Raw genomic sequence first — 15,664 nt, 5'->3', positions numbered from 1 at the left:
GGCGAATTCGTTCTGCTGATTTCATTAATATACCCATTCAGTTTTTTTAGCAACAATATATAAGTGGTATGCCAACATATTTTTCTGGGATGTTCCTCCCCTTGGAAGTCCAGAGGAAGTTAGCCAGTTGCTACCAATAAGGTAAAACACCTTAACAAGTCTTCCTTGTAAATGTTACTTTCTGCTCTGAATACAATCAATGCTATAAAGATATTTATTGGATATCATTTGTACATTACCTTGCTTTATGCTATTTAAAATCTGATTTTCTGATTATTATTCTTCAGATAATTGTATAGCATATGAAATATTTTCAATTCTGCATATCTATATTTTTCTTTAGTCACTATCTGAATGTTTATATCATTCAATTGAAATAAAAATAAACTCATGATTTGGGAGTGTAATTCTTTATAAAAATTATATTTCAATTGAAGAACATAATTACATTATTGGAATGTGATTTATACTCGTTTTCCAGTTGACTTTACTATTGAAGATCTTTGAATTGCTACTATCAAAACTATTTCTGCTTAAATATTTTGTTATTTTTATCTTGTTCTTTCTTGAAACAGCTCAGAAAAGTATACATCCTGCTGCCCCACTTTTATCATTACTCATCAGTCTTGTGAGATAAGTTAGGTTGAGGCAATGAGTGTAATTTACTCATGAAGATTAGAAATTGCCTACAGGTGCTCTGCAATATCCTAATCATATCATTTTGGCTGTATTCATGTTATCTGTTGTTTAATACACTTTACCTTTATCTAAATAGAAGGCAAGATTAGAGTAACAAATTATTGTCTCTGTATTGATAAGAATAGGATAAAATGCATGATATTTAACTTACTAATTTTCATCAGCCAATTAAAAAACAAAACAAAACCCTAAAACTTAAATACAAGTTAATGGCTATGGAGTTTAACATTTTGCCAGGAAGTTATCCTTAACATTTCTTCTAGAATTAAGATAGAAGAACCCATAAATTCATGAAATTGCTAGTTATTTTTCTATATATTTGCCAATTGCCTTGCTTCAAAGTCTGATTGAGTACTTTCAATGAGAACACAGCAATTTTTTTTATAACAGTGGAGGTTAAATATAACTGTGTCAGGTATGCGTACATGGCAGTATCATGGCACTCTTGAGTTTCCATTTTTTGCTATACTTTGATCATTACATCAGATAATTTAGAAACGGTAGCAAGTACAAGGGATGGTACATTTCTGTTCACAACAGTTATCGTATGTACTTAAAAATTGTGTTGGGACTAGAACTCACACTCTCCTGGTTTCTAGCTTGGCACCTTAACCACTAATTGGTTCTCCCTTTCATGTATCATATATAATATATAGTTTGAATGCAGTAACATTTGTACAGCATTTTAAGTTTTTTAAAAATAAACTTGACTCACTAAGACCAAACTTTATTGCTTAATTATGAAGTATTGACAAAATACTAGCAATTGAACATGAAGATTACATAAACCATGAGTTTATTGTGCTGAACAAACTGTGATAATCCAGCAAAGTAACAAGCAAGCAATTCAAAATCATAGACAGCAACTCTATATGAATAACAAAGCAACGAGCTAGAAAACAGTTAAGGAAAATAGAAAAAAACTGTAGGTTTTTGCAAGTATATCTATTGCGCAGAAATGGCAGAAAAAATAATGTCCAGTCTTATTTAGGAGTGACCAATGACAGCAAAGAACAGTCCTATAAAATTTATCTCCCATAAAAATAAACTATATATATAAAAATTTTATGATGTTCCTTCTATTTCAATGGCCACAAGGTTATTTTCAGTCTGAAAAATGAGGTATAGAAGACCCTGAGAGGTAGTAATGTGTTTTGATTGTTCTACAATATACAGAAAATGTAAGATTTCATCAAAGCTGTAAACCCTAAGGAATTTCATGCCTGCCCCCATTTAGTTCATCTCACATTGTTAAACTGATTGAGAAACTCCATTGTAAGGATACTGATGCTCACACAGAGTTCCATGTAGATAAATTTACTAGATTTCCTTCAGTAATTCATGGTATATTCCTATGTGCACAATAGGGATTTCCTATTAGAGCCACACTGTTCCTTAAAAATACATCCCTTTTCCTGGATGGAGCTTTTGTACATATTAGAGCCATGGAATTAGGGAGTGTGGCCTATGCCAGTGTTTCTCAACATTGGCAACTTTACAATGTTCAGACTTCAATATTTAGAATTCCCCAGCTGGTAAGGCCAGCCGGCAATGCTGGCAAGACTAGCTGGGGAATTCTGGGAGTTGAAATCCACACATTGTAGTCACCAAGGTTGAGAAACACTGGCCTATGCTATTAAAATCCATAGTCTAAAGAAGCAAGGCATTTTTGAAGTCTTAACCAAGTGTTCCTCATCAGTCACTAAGCATTTTCTTCCCAATAATATCCCTTATGTCTCATCACTATTCTAAGTGATTTGTTTGGGAGGTGGGGGTGTCTGTTGGCTGCACCCAGAAGGAAACATTTGTGCACTTCCACTGTAGTTTGTCTTTCAGGCCACAGCTTGAATGGTCATGACTAAGTTCCATATGCAGTTATTGTATAATTATTTACAAATTAGGTAACATTAGGACACCTAAAATACACTTTTCTTAAATGCTCTTTTTCATTGATCCCTAACGCAAGGCACTCATGTTACTGGAGCTGGTATTTGTTCTTAACAGTCAATCTTGTGAAGCAGCCAGTAAGTAGCTCTCCTTAGTTGCATTTGACTAACACTAAAGTCATACCGAAGAATGTTTTCCTGAGAATCTACCCCTGGCCCAAATAATAAAACAATGTTTACCAACAGATATATCCACTGAGGGTGAGATAGACAGACAGACAGAGGAAATAAAAAGAAAGAAATCAAATAAGTCAGAAAGTATTAATCTCTACATAAGAAGCATTTAAAATAAATCTGGTTGACACATATTTTTTTTAAAATCACATTTGTGAAAAAAATGAAAATACTTGATGAGTATTCTCATATAATCTACTAGTTTTTACACACATACACACACACACAAACATACGCACACTTATTTGTGATTGCATTATGCAAAAAGCTGAGCTTGTTGCGTCCAACCTACAAAGATTCAAGTTTCTTTGAGGGGTGGTTTTAATATGAAAAAAGTTAATATGTGTTCATTTTTCACAAAGCTCTTTTACAAAAATAGTTCTAATTGGGGGGTTTTCTTGCTTGCTTTTGTTTTATGTTTTTGCAGTCCTAAATGTTTTCCCAAAAACAAATGTTGACAGAAACAGCAAGTTCATCCATTAATAGTCTGGAGGTAGGTCTTGTCAATCGACTAGTCCATTTCTTTTTTAAAAAAAAAATCAATTGAGGTACAAACCTGGACAGTAATATTTAAACACTGCAGTTAATTATTTTTATGTCATGTAGTGTCAATGAAGAAAATTATCATTACAAACCTTATGAGCAATTTGGTACAAAAATATATTCAAGTTAATGGTACATTATATAGAAATTTAGCAGAGAAAGGCATAGCGTACTTTAAAAAGAAAAAATATTGTAATGCTGAAAAACATTAACAGTATTGTGTTCTTAATTGCAATGAAGTGACAAAGTAAAAAAAGGATTGGGGGAATGCAGAATTTATGATTACTTATCCAATAACAAGTTCTTGCATTGTATGATCATAGCAGCAAGTGTTTATATGATTGTTGAGTTCAATGTAAATAACAGAGGTAGTACTGAAAAGTGGGGTAATATTGCAGTTGTTGTTAAAAGTGCTGCTTTTTAGTAAAAATAAAATAAAAATAAAAAATGGGGACATATAACTGGGCCAACCTGCCCAGATAAATATCCTATGTCAATGTATATTGCTTAAAAGTAATAAGCCCACTTGAGGTACATAGTATTGGCTCTTGAATGGAGATGTATTAGTGAAGATGATAAGGCCATTCCTTGAAGGAGTGGAATGGGCTGGCAGCACAGTAATAAATCAAACTAAATATCTAAACTATTTCCCTTGGTTCCAGTATGGTATGATTTAAAATCATTCTGAGGTATTGTTTAAAATTCACTAAAATCCAGATTTTAGTTGCTAAATTTCAGTCCTGAAAGAAAGTCTGATGTAAGTCATTTCTAAACAACATGACAATCTCTAGAAAGCAGATTCCCCCTCAGGGTGTATGAACATGTTTCCAGAGAGGGTGCTGTTGAGTTCCATTTGGTATTATTTCAGCAGATATGTGTATTGCTATTATACAGAGTATCTTTGTCATTTTTTCCCTTTTGTTGCAAAGTACCTTTTTTCTTTTGACTTTTGCTTCCTGATTATCAGATGAATTAATTGAAAGAAATTAACCTTTGATGTGTCTCAAAAGAACAGTAACATGAGAAACAAATAAGCACAAATCTACTCCAAGGCTAACAAAATAGTATCTAATAGGGCTGGGCATACTTCAAAAATTATTTCAAAGAAGCACTTCAGATCTTCCAAAAATAAACTCTCTGCTGTTCACTAAAGTTACCTAAAAATTATACAGCTGCTTTAAAGATCTGACTCACTGAAATTAGTGTGAGACAAGCACAACACTAATTGGGTAGTCATTAAAGGCATTTGCATTTTGCTTTCAGGCTGCTTTAATGAACAGCAGAGAGGTATTGTGTTTGCATGAGGTGTGAAACCCTCCTGAATCATTCTGAAGCATACACAATCCTAGCATCTAAATCCTTATCTTTGGTGTTCTAAAGGGGGAATTCACTAAGCTAGGGAGTGGGTTGTCAGAGATGTTGTAAGAACTAGGGTTAAACACCAGTCCTTCCAATTTAAATGCCCATGGTAATTAATATTTTAAAATAGTCATATATAGGCAGTGCAGTGAACAACTTGAAACCTGCTTCTGAGATTTACTGACCCATTCACCCTTACTTAGCAGCTCAAACTATTAGTAGGTTAAAGAAAAATAAGAGAAAACAGTAAGTATATGTTGGTTGTTAATCTGTGCCCCCTGTGTTACAGCAGTTTCACAAAACCTGGGACAATGAAGGGATTGCAGTAACAATTATTAATAAGTCCTTTTTAAGGTTATATGGATTCCTTCCCTCCTCCCCATCCAGGCCAAGTAGAAGATTGTAGAAACAGAAGCAAGTGGTCATGGCAGTATCTTCTCCCTTCAAAAGATCCAACTGCTGATGAGGTAGAAATAGAAATGTGTGGTTTTCTAATCATCTTCTGCTGATTCTTGTGAGGATGTCTCTTCAGGCTGATCCTGGAATGAGCAATTAGAGTAGTAAATTAATTATACAACTATTAAACATACTGTTAAGTTGAAATTAATAACGGAGTCAGTTCAAATAATTGTATTTTAGCAATAGCTATAGCACTTAGACTTATATACCGCTTTACAGCCTTCTCTAAGTGGTTTACAGAGTCAGCATATGCCCCCAACAATTTGGGTCCTCATTTTACTCATCTCAGAAGGATGGAAGGCTGAGTCAACCTTGAGCCTGGTGAGATTTGAACTGCCAAATTGCAGTCAGCAGGCAGTCAGCAGAGGTAGCCTGCAGTACTGCACTCTAACCACAGCTCAAATTTTAGCTTAATAAGAGTGAGATATTCTCAGAACCTATGTCCATATCTGCTTCCTTCCTTGCTTTGCAATATGAAATATAAACCAGGAATTTATTATCAATAACTTTCCCAGAATTATTCAGACTTACTCAGAATGTGCTAGTCAAGTTTCAAAGCGTAACTGAGTACACACAAACATGAAAGCCATGGTTTGTCTTAGCTTGTTGAAGAAGTCACAATGACTGAATTCATGTAACATACTGCATTAAGATTGACAAATTGCATTGTGGATGAACAAGGAATATGAAATGTGGCTACATTTTAAGATGTGAGGTAAACTGGAACTGCTAACAATGGGGAAGGGGGGAAGGAAACTATGATTGAATTCCTTTGCTCATGTTACACAAATCAAAGGGGCTACAAAGTCATTAACATCTTAACTCACTAGGAACTAGTTTATGCTGTTTTTAAGCTGTTTTCCAGAAGTACCGAAACTTAGAGACAGCTTTCACAATTAATTTCTGTAACTGGAGGTGCTGTTTCAGTTGTAAACTTTAGTTCACGCCATTCTCATATTGCTCCTTTGAAAGATATTTAAGATTCCAAATATGTAAATATGTAACAACAAAAATGTGTTTAAAACTTCAGTTTTCAGGTTAAAGAAAAGGCATGTGCATCTCATGTGCATTGTTCTCTTGATATTAATCACATCTTCAGGACTTTTCAACATACAAAGTACTTTACTGGGCTTATCTCATTTATCCACTCAGCTAAGAGTCCTGGGAAGCAGGTTATGCTGGGAAATGAAAAGCTGCCCAAGGCCACCCAACAAGCTTCAGAGCTAAGTGTGGATTTGAACTTTGGCCTCTCATATCCCAACCTATCACACCACACATGACAGCACAATAGTCTTCCAGTTCAGCTATTACTGAAATTTTTAACCAAACACCACACTAACATTCTGCCTGAAGCTTAAAACACATGTAAGCGTAACTCTGTTTTGGGAGGCAATGTCTAAAATCTAGGTTAATGTACAAAACCAGAAACTGTCGGAGGTCTATTTTGCTATGACTTTCATTCTTAGCTCCAGCCTCCCCCCCTCCCTTTGGTCTTAAAATACATAGGGCCATCTTCTGACCTTGCTCCCCTGTGCCATTCTTTTTACACTCCTTATTCAATTAATGTGAAATACCTTTCAGGATATGGGTGGTAAACTGGAGACAATAAACACTGCTGATAAAAGGGGCTGTTAGGGAGAAGTTGATTTTTATCAAATTCTGCACATCATCTTGTAAGACAGCATGTGAAAAAGATCTAGGGTGAATAGGTAAACATTTACCCATATAGCAAACTGAGACCTTTTAAGAATGACCAGCTTATAACAGTCTTCATACTTTAATAGATTTGATTTTCCACATGGCTTCATTTTGTCTGGGTGGCTAGCTGACACAATTTATAACTCTCTTCCTTTCCCAGGCCACTGCAGTACACCACTCAGCAAAGCCTGAGGTACAGCTTGTCTGCATTATGTGACCAAACTTCCATTCATTAGTGTTTGAAACACTTCAGCTGTGAAGGGGATGCTAAATGCTACCATGTGTGACACTACTGCACAAGAGCAGCATGGCGAGAAAAAAACAACAGTAGGCTTTAATCATAGGCCACTGCTTTCTGCAATCCTTTTTCAAAAGGTTTCAAACATTCGCCCCCCAAAAAAGGCTTGAAAAAAGCTGTAAATCCAGGGAATAAACACAAGTACAAATGAATGGATGACAGCTTTAAAAATATAACCATAGCAGCATCAAGTCATGAGATTTCACACTGGTTTTGTTTAGTCTGCTCTGGGTTATGTGGGAAATGGGGAAAGCATGAAGCAAAAAGGCCCCCCTGCTAAACTGTGGGCCTCAAATATTTAAGCCAGTAGGTTTATACCTCTTGACTAGGAAACAGGCCATGACCCTGAGATGGTCTCTGGAGAATGAGGCACAAAGAAAGATGTAGCATGATCAAAGCCATGGACAGGCGAAAGAGAGGGAAGCCAAGTGTCAGCTAACCTCTGGCCTTATTTTTTCAATTAATATTTAAATTATAAAAAGGCACTCAACTATTACAAAGATATAGCATTTTCCACAATCTCATTTCCAGTCACCTTCATGCTCTCTGGCTGCACAATTACAGAGGATGTATGAATACATAGAAACTGTGGTTGGTATAAAGGTTGTGAGTTACTGTTTATTATTTCAACTTATTTCCTAGACTTTTCAAAATATTTCACAACTATTGTCCAAAGTATTAAGTCGGGAATTTTTGACTTGCTGTAGTATAATCTAACTATTAAACTAAATTACTCATTACTTCCTCTTTTTTGATGACACTGCTAGCTGTTCTCTTGTATGTTTCTGCTTCAGCTGCTCTGATCTTATCAACTGCCTCCAGATATCATCAATGGAAGTGACATTTTATGCTTAGCTATGGGATTACTGTTATTGGATCTGGCCTACAAAAAAACAGATCATGGCTAAACAGGGGCAGGAAGTTAGATATGTCTGTATCTCTCTGATACCAATTAGTGGTCCTCCAGATTTTTGCAACCCAGAATTCCTAGCCCTATGAATGGTCACTAGCACCCAAACCTATTGCATTTTCTACTACCTATTTTCAAATACATGCAACAAGTCTTTCTGTCTATTTATCTTGTGTGCAGAATCTAAAAAAACCTTAGGAGACAACAATCTGAGCAGACAGTTGTTCACATACTAGTTCTGGGGTCATGTTGTAGCACTAATATGCATGTAACTGGTGTACAGGGAATCTCAAGGCTCACAATATGAGTTGTTTAAGAATTCTTGAAATAACTTTGTCTCACAAGAAATCCCCCAACATCCCCACATGCAGGTGAAGCAGAAAGAACATGCAACTGGTAGTGGTGGTATGCATGTGTGGGTATAGACACATTGTTGTTTTTATGATTCAAGAGTTAGTTCTTTTATGTATTATTCATGTGAAGGGGAAAACAGGGAACTTAAGCCCTGTCTATACACACTTACATTTTCGCATTGCTGTTTGCAACAACAATAAAAAACCTTTGCATGACCTGATAGAGATTCAAATTGCAATCTGTGCAATATCAAATGCCATCCTGAATGTAAAGTGTGGTCTAATTTTGTCAGCCAATTATAAGTATCCAAAAATATGCAAGTTATCAAAGTTTTCACCTTGTTTCATTAGGAAAGAGGTCCATGCATCAAAAGGGTGGTGATAGGATATTGACTTAAAGTCACAAGTTTTGGACTCAATGGCCTAAATAGCCTTTTTTGAATTGTATAATTCTTTGAAACTGTATAATTTCTAAAATTATATAAATGATTCAGGAGGACAATATGACTGAGAGTTGCCCTGAGGTCAAGAAGAATAAACACAGTTGCATTCTGCCTATCTAATCCAGAACACAAATACTAGGGCAACCAAGCTTACTTCCATCCCAAAATAAAGCTTGACCCTGGATTAACATCTCTGTGTGGGATTCCCTTTAATTCTTAACTGCTGCAGCTATCTTTAGAAAGTAGATGTTTCTAATTTATTCTTACCACATCTGCTCTCAATATGGCTGCTGCAGAATTATACAACAAAATGGGGTCTTTGGAAAGATATTTCTCATGATAAAGGGTCAGACTAGATGAGGGGAAAAGGATACAACAGTGGTTACTGCTCCTATGTATATATGACTAGGAGTGTCTATGGAGATTCTCAGTCATCCCGGTCGTTGTTGTCCCAAAGGTGCTTTTTCAAGAGGCAACTGGACTTTCTGGTTTTTCTTTGAAGAGATTTTGCTTCTCATCCAAGAAGCTTCTTCAGCTGCAATTTTTCTGGAAATCCATTAATCCATTCATACTCCCGCACCATTTGAAGGGTATTCATTCCAAAGTGCATAGCTAATCTCTATTGATGTTTAGCTATGCACTTTAGGATGAACAATTTCCAAATGGTGCGACAGTATGAATGGATTTCCAGAAAAATTGCAGATTACAGGAACCATTTGTTCTTCAGTTTGAGATGCAGGACTACTCAGGTGACCCTGAGGACACAGATAAATCTCCAAGTGGCCTTAATGACTCTCTAAACAAATACAAATGACCAGCTGTCTGCAAAGGATATAAATCCTTCCATTCCCCATCATCCAGTCAGAGCTGAAGAAGCTTCTTGGATCAGAAGCGAAACCTCTTCAAAGAAGAAAAAGCCTCTTAAAAAAGCACCTTTGGGACATAGGACTAGGAAAAAGATCTGTTGAACTCCAACTATTTACTTTATGGTAAATATACATAGAACTGGATTTCTATATTGCTGCGCTGCATGTATGAAAGAGCTGGGAGGTGCATTTTATTCACTAAAACTCTCATTACATACCTCCCATCAAATGTTAAAGGAATTGCTTTGAAGTTAAAGAGAAAGAGATTGAACATCTAAAGCCAAATGCTGTGCACACCTCATTAGGACCTAGCTATGTGAAGACCAAGCTGTCCCTTCCTAGTCAAGCATGCTTACCCATTGGAAAGGGGGCTCAGAAATGTAGATAAAAGAGCCTTTCAAAGTGGAAATGCACAGTGACATTATTGTGAGTCAAGAAAAATTTCCTAATACTGAACAGCTCACAATGTTACATAGTCTACTTAGCAGATAAAAATGGATGACTGCTACAACAGGCTATAATCACATTCTTGCTGGTTGAACGAGAAAAACTGTTTTTAAGTGGGCACAGTAAACGTTTTCCTGTTTGTATATTGAATTACTTTTGATGTTATAAATTATGATCATAATTACAACTGCTTGAAGAATGCTCAGAGGAAAGATATATCCAAGGTCCAAGACTGCCTCAAGTGATATGTTCATGAAGAATTTGGATAGTGTGTTGTGGTATTTCAATTTGGAAGGGGGTGGTGTTTTTGATGTGAAAAAACCATACAATGTCAGCACCACAACAAATCACAGTAAGAATGATGACAAATATGTGAGATATCCTCATATAAACACTGCAATTAAGTATTTTGATCAAAAAGAGAGAAACAAGTACACAATCTGTTGCATATAAGTGATATTGTTATGCATGTATTATTATTCATCACTCCTTCAGACCCCTAAAGGCTTTTTAAAATAGCTGGCTAGCTTTGACATTTGTCCCACAGACATTTGGACCAGCAAGAAAAAGCACCAAAGTATGTTTTTGTCCTACACCCATATAAACTATAGTGAAGCATACATATTTGCTAAGTTGCACCATTGGCCCACTAGACTAGCACAATCCACTTTTTTTTTTAATAAAGTGTGTGACAAAAAAAGAGATAAGACGTTTTCCAGTGCCTACTAGATGATCCTGTGTGAAAAGATGCTGGAGACTGAACTGGAGTCTATTTATCTGTGAAGTAAATAATGTCCCAGAGCTATGTATCAGCTCTTCACTTTAAATTATTGCTGATGGGCAGAAAGGCAGCCCACTCTTTTACATAATTTCCTTCCAATGGTTTGTTGGGTTGGAAAGAATAAAAATAGCAGTGCCAACTGGTTGATAGCTTTCAGTTCACTGAATACTACTCAGAATAGTAGTGCTTTTTATCACTAATGGAAAGAAGTTTCAGAATAACTACAGAAATCAAAACAGTTAAACATCTGTATTCATAAATGTTTTGCGGTATACTAAATTAAGTTTTTATTGTTCCAGATAATCAAGACTATTCATTTATTTACATCCAAATACCAAAATAGTGTACAACAGGGGTCTCCAAACTTGGTCCCTTTAAGACTTGTGGACTTCAACTCCCAAAGCTGGCTGAAGAACTCTGGGAGTTGAAGTCCACAAGTCTTAAAGGGACCAAGGTTGGAGACCCCTGGTGCACAGTACATAAGTGATACAGATACATCTTCATTAAAAATGCATAAAAAATTGAATCACCAGTGGAGACCCAGTGCTTCCTGATAGAAATGCCATTGTTACAGAATTTAGCCCTAATGAGAAAAATAACAAGCCAATTGTGTAATAGAAATTATGCTACCTTTTTGTTAGAGTGACCTAAGTATTTAGGAGGGAATATCGTAGTTTACAGCTCCAGCTACCATAAAGAGGATAATGCTGCAATATATGAAAAATTGCTACCATAGCATTATCTAGGCACAGGCATAAATATTTCAAGCTGGAACACTATACTTCTTTCCCCTAGCATCCTAGAGAGCGAGACATTAACAATTGCTATAATAAAAACATTTCTGTAAGTCTTTCTTTCTTTGTGTGTGTATATGTGTTAGAGAAAGGCCTGCAATAAAGGTCTTTGTTGCAATGGCTTCAGGCCTTATGGCTGCCCTTCAGATCCAAGTCAAGGACTATTTGACCACCATTAAGGCCTAGGAAAGGCAACATGATGAAAAATTCTGCAGAGAAGCCATAATAGGCAAAATTCTTGGCTATACCTGTTTCCCACAATACAGTTAACAATAGCAGCAACAAAACAGACTGAGCCAAGAGCCCAACCCAAAGACTAGTTGTACTCGACATTTTAATGACAGATCTTCATGCAAATCTTAACAAGGGCAAAACCAAATTCCAAGCAGTGAAGTGCATTAAGCACCAAGTAAAATTCTTAAAGCTTTGACTGCAGTGCATTCAAGTCTTTACAGAGACAGACCTTTTCTGTCTATAAAATGAAGTCAGCACCTTTGTTTACAAGCACTTGGTGGCAGCAGCTAGGAAGAATATATTGCTGTTTCATCTGGCAGAACTCAATATAGATTTGAAGGCTTCTGGGAACAGGTTGAGAAGTAGAAATTGATATCACCACACAGTGAAGGATTGATTCCAAATACTTAAATAGCTTTGTTCATGTTCCACTTACATTAAGAATTATTTATTAACAAAGGTTAATAAATAAGACAATTTTAGTTTCAGCCTACTTGATTTAAAGTTCTACATCAAGACAAGGTGTCAATTGAATTGCTCTTAGTCTCTTGACATTTATGTCTCTTCTTTTCTTCCATTACTCTCCCCCAAATGGAAATAAGATTGTTGTTTAGGTTTGGGGAAATTAAGATCAACCTACTTAGAAATAACACATTTACTTCCATTGTAGTGTTCAAATATCTTATAAATATACACAGACACAAAATTACTACTTAGCATTCTGAAGGCTTTCAGCCTTTCTTCTGCACCAGACTTCAAACTATCCTAAAGAATTCTTAAAGCATATTTTTAAGAAGTTTTAGAAGTTTTAAAAATTATCACTTTGTTAATCGTCATGTTTTTCTAAAAAACTGCTAAAACAATTCCTTTTGTATTATTTCACAATGTAATTCACCCATAAAGTATGGCACTTTGCATATGGAACACAGCTGTTGTAAGCTGCTTGTAAATGAGCAAACTGACATTATTTTCTCTATGTTTATAATTTAACTATAGAATTCACTTGACTAGAATTTTAGAATTTTAAATTTTAAATTTGGTTTTAATGGGGTTTTTACTATTTTATTGGGGTTTTAATATTCGGCTGTATTTAATAAGTTTTTTAAATTGGGTTTTAACTTGTATTTATGTGTATATTTTACTTGGCTGAGTCCCTCGGGAGATAGGGTGGTATAAAAATATGATTAAATAAATAAATAAATAAAATAGTATCAGTTTAATTTTAGTGACTGAAAGAACAATGATATGGGTATCTCCTACTTTAAATCCCAAAATAAGTAAGATTCTTTTTTCTATTTGGATGAATTTACTAGTGGCTTACAAGATGATATGGTATCTTTTCTAGCATAAGCTCAATGCTATTCTTCTGTCATTCTAAATTATTCCTCAAGCTTTCATGTGGATGTAACATAATTTAACAGTTTCTATTAATACAAATAAGTAGAACCTGTTATTAAATTCTCCAGCTACAAGGCGGAAAATCTTCAGGGTTCTGTAACTGTCTGAAGGTAGTTTGGGATTTAATACAAAATCTCCATGACTCTAAATAAAAAAGCATACATCCCTAATAGTGACTGCAATTTCTGCATGTGAAAACTGAAATATAAGATCTGGAAGGTATAAAGGCATTTCAAATGCATATTGGAAATGTGACCAACATGAAGGAATATTTTATCATGCTTAGTGGACATATAAAAAACTTTAAAATTTTGATTCACATATATTCAGATACAGAGGATTTTATGATATAAATGTCAAGAATTTATATATATGCAACCCTCAGAAAGATATAATCTTCATCAAAGTATTTCTGGTTTTGAACATGATAAAACTACATTTGAAACTGAGTTATGTACTAATGGCAAATATAGCTAAAATGAATATTTCTATTAAGATCGGACATAGAAAATGAACAAACTTAAAATGTTTAAGCTAAACTTTTTGGATATAATGAATAAATGCAGCAACAGGAAAATATGTGGACCAAAAACTTGAAATTTATAATTTGTTAAAATCTAAAGGAACAGTTCCATAAAATGATGTATGGATAGCGTACATCACCAGAGAGATTGCTAAATATATATATGGGACTTTTAACATGTTGGAAATATAAACACCAAGTAGGAATTTTTTATTACCTTTGACGGACTTGTAAAAAAGCTAGAAGTTATTGGACTGAAATACATATACATTTTACTATGCTTGGTGCACATACAGTATAAAAAAGCTAGAAAATTGATAATGAGGATTTTAAAGATTAATATTTAATAGAAGCCAGAACTTTTCCTTTTAAGAACTAATGGATAAATAGTTAGAAAAGAATCATGGAACATTATTTCAATATATTAGATTAGAATAGAATAGAATAGAATAGAATAGAATAGAATAGAATAGAATAGAATTTTTATTGGCCAAATGTGATTGGACACACAAGGAATTTGTCTTGCTGCACATGTTCTCAGTGTACATAAAAGAAAATATACCTTCATCAAGGTACAACACTTACAACACTTAATGATGGTCATAGGGTACAAATTTAACACTTAATGATACAATACTTAATGATAATCATAGGGTACAAATAAGCAATCAGGAAACAATCAATATCAATATAAATCATAAGGATTATCAGCAACAAAGTTGCAGTCATACAGTCATAAGTGGAAGGAGATGGGTGATGGGAACAATCAGAAGATTAATAGTGCAGATTTAGTAAATAGTTTGACAGTGTTGAGGGAATTATTTGTTTAGCAGAGTGATGGCGTTCGGGGAAAAACTGTTCTTGTGTCTAGTTGTTCTGGTGTGCAGTGCTCTATAGCATCGTTTTGAGGGTAGGAGTTGAAACAGTTTATGTCCAGGATGTGAGGGATCTGTAAATATTTTCATGGCCCTCTTCTTGATTCGTGCAGTACATAGGTCCTCAATGGAAGGCTGGTTGTTAGCAATTATTTTTTCTGCAGTTCTAATTATCCTCTGAGGTCTGTGTCTGTCTTGTTGGGTTGCAGAACCAAACCAGACAGTTATAGAGGTGCAAATGACAGACTCAATAATTCCTCTGTAGAACTGGATCAGCAGCTCCTTGGGCAGTTTGAGCTTTCTGAGTTGGCACAGAAAGAACATTCTTTGCTGTCCTTTTTTGATGATGTTTTTGATGTTAGCTGTCCATTTTAGATCTTGCGATATGGTAAAGCCTAGAAATTTGAAGGTTTCTACTGTTGATACTGTGTTGTCTAGTATTGTGAGAGGTGGAAGTATGGAAGGGTTTCTCCTAAAATCTACCACCATTTCTACAGTTTTGAGTGTGTTCAGTTCCAGATTGTTTCGGTTGCACCACGAGGCTAGTCGTTCAACCTCCCATCTGTATGCGGATTCATCATTGTCTCGAATGATCGTTGGAGATGCAGTCATTGGTATACAGAGAGAAGAGAAGTGGGGAGAGCACACAGCCTTGGGGCCGCCCTGTGCTAATTATACAGGTATCTGATGTGATCCTGCTTAGCTCCACCTGCTGCTTCCTGTTTGTTAGGAAGCTTGTGATCCATTTACAAGTCTGTTCAGGTACCTGTAGCTGGTTTAGCTTAGTTAGAAGAGTGTCTGGGATGATGGTATTGAATGCTGAACTAAAGTCTACAAAGAGGACCCTTGCATAGGTCTTTGGAG

The 15,664-nt window shown here is 35.4% G+C and overlaps 1 protein-coding gene across 5 annotated transcripts in view; it reads right to left on the bottom strand.

Moving 5' to 3' along the window:
- Positions 1-1,410: 1,410 nt before the first annotated feature.
- The window catches only part of HMGA2 (high mobility group AT-hook 2), a 194,093-nt gene continuing 179,839 nt past the window's right edge, over positions 1,411-15,664 (bottom strand). For 2 of the 5 annotated variants that reach the window (XR_009155996.1, XR_009155997.1), the window contains one exon: positions 5,163-5,260. Coding sequence is in view for 2 of the 5 variants with exons in the window: in XM_058189969.1 (XP_058045952.1) it covers positions 5,077-5,260 (184 nt within the window). In the remaining 3 variants the exon portion in view is untranslated. Of the gene's footprint in view, positions 5,261-15,664 lie in introns of all 5 variants that reach the window. The other 3 variants (XR_009155995.1, XM_058189969.1, XM_058189973.1) reach the window with 3 other exon arrangements.

Source organism: Ahaetulla prasina, chromosome 7, assembly GCF_028640845.1.
Source record: "Ahaetulla prasina isolate Xishuangbanna chromosome 7, ASM2864084v1, whole genome shotgun sequence".
Classification (NCBI taxonomy): domain Eukaryota; kingdom Metazoa; phylum Chordata; class Lepidosauria; order Squamata; family Colubridae; genus Ahaetulla; species Ahaetulla prasina.
The sequence above is the reverse complement of the archived record's forward strand: the minus strand, read 5'-3'. Positions and strand labels throughout refer to the sequence as shown.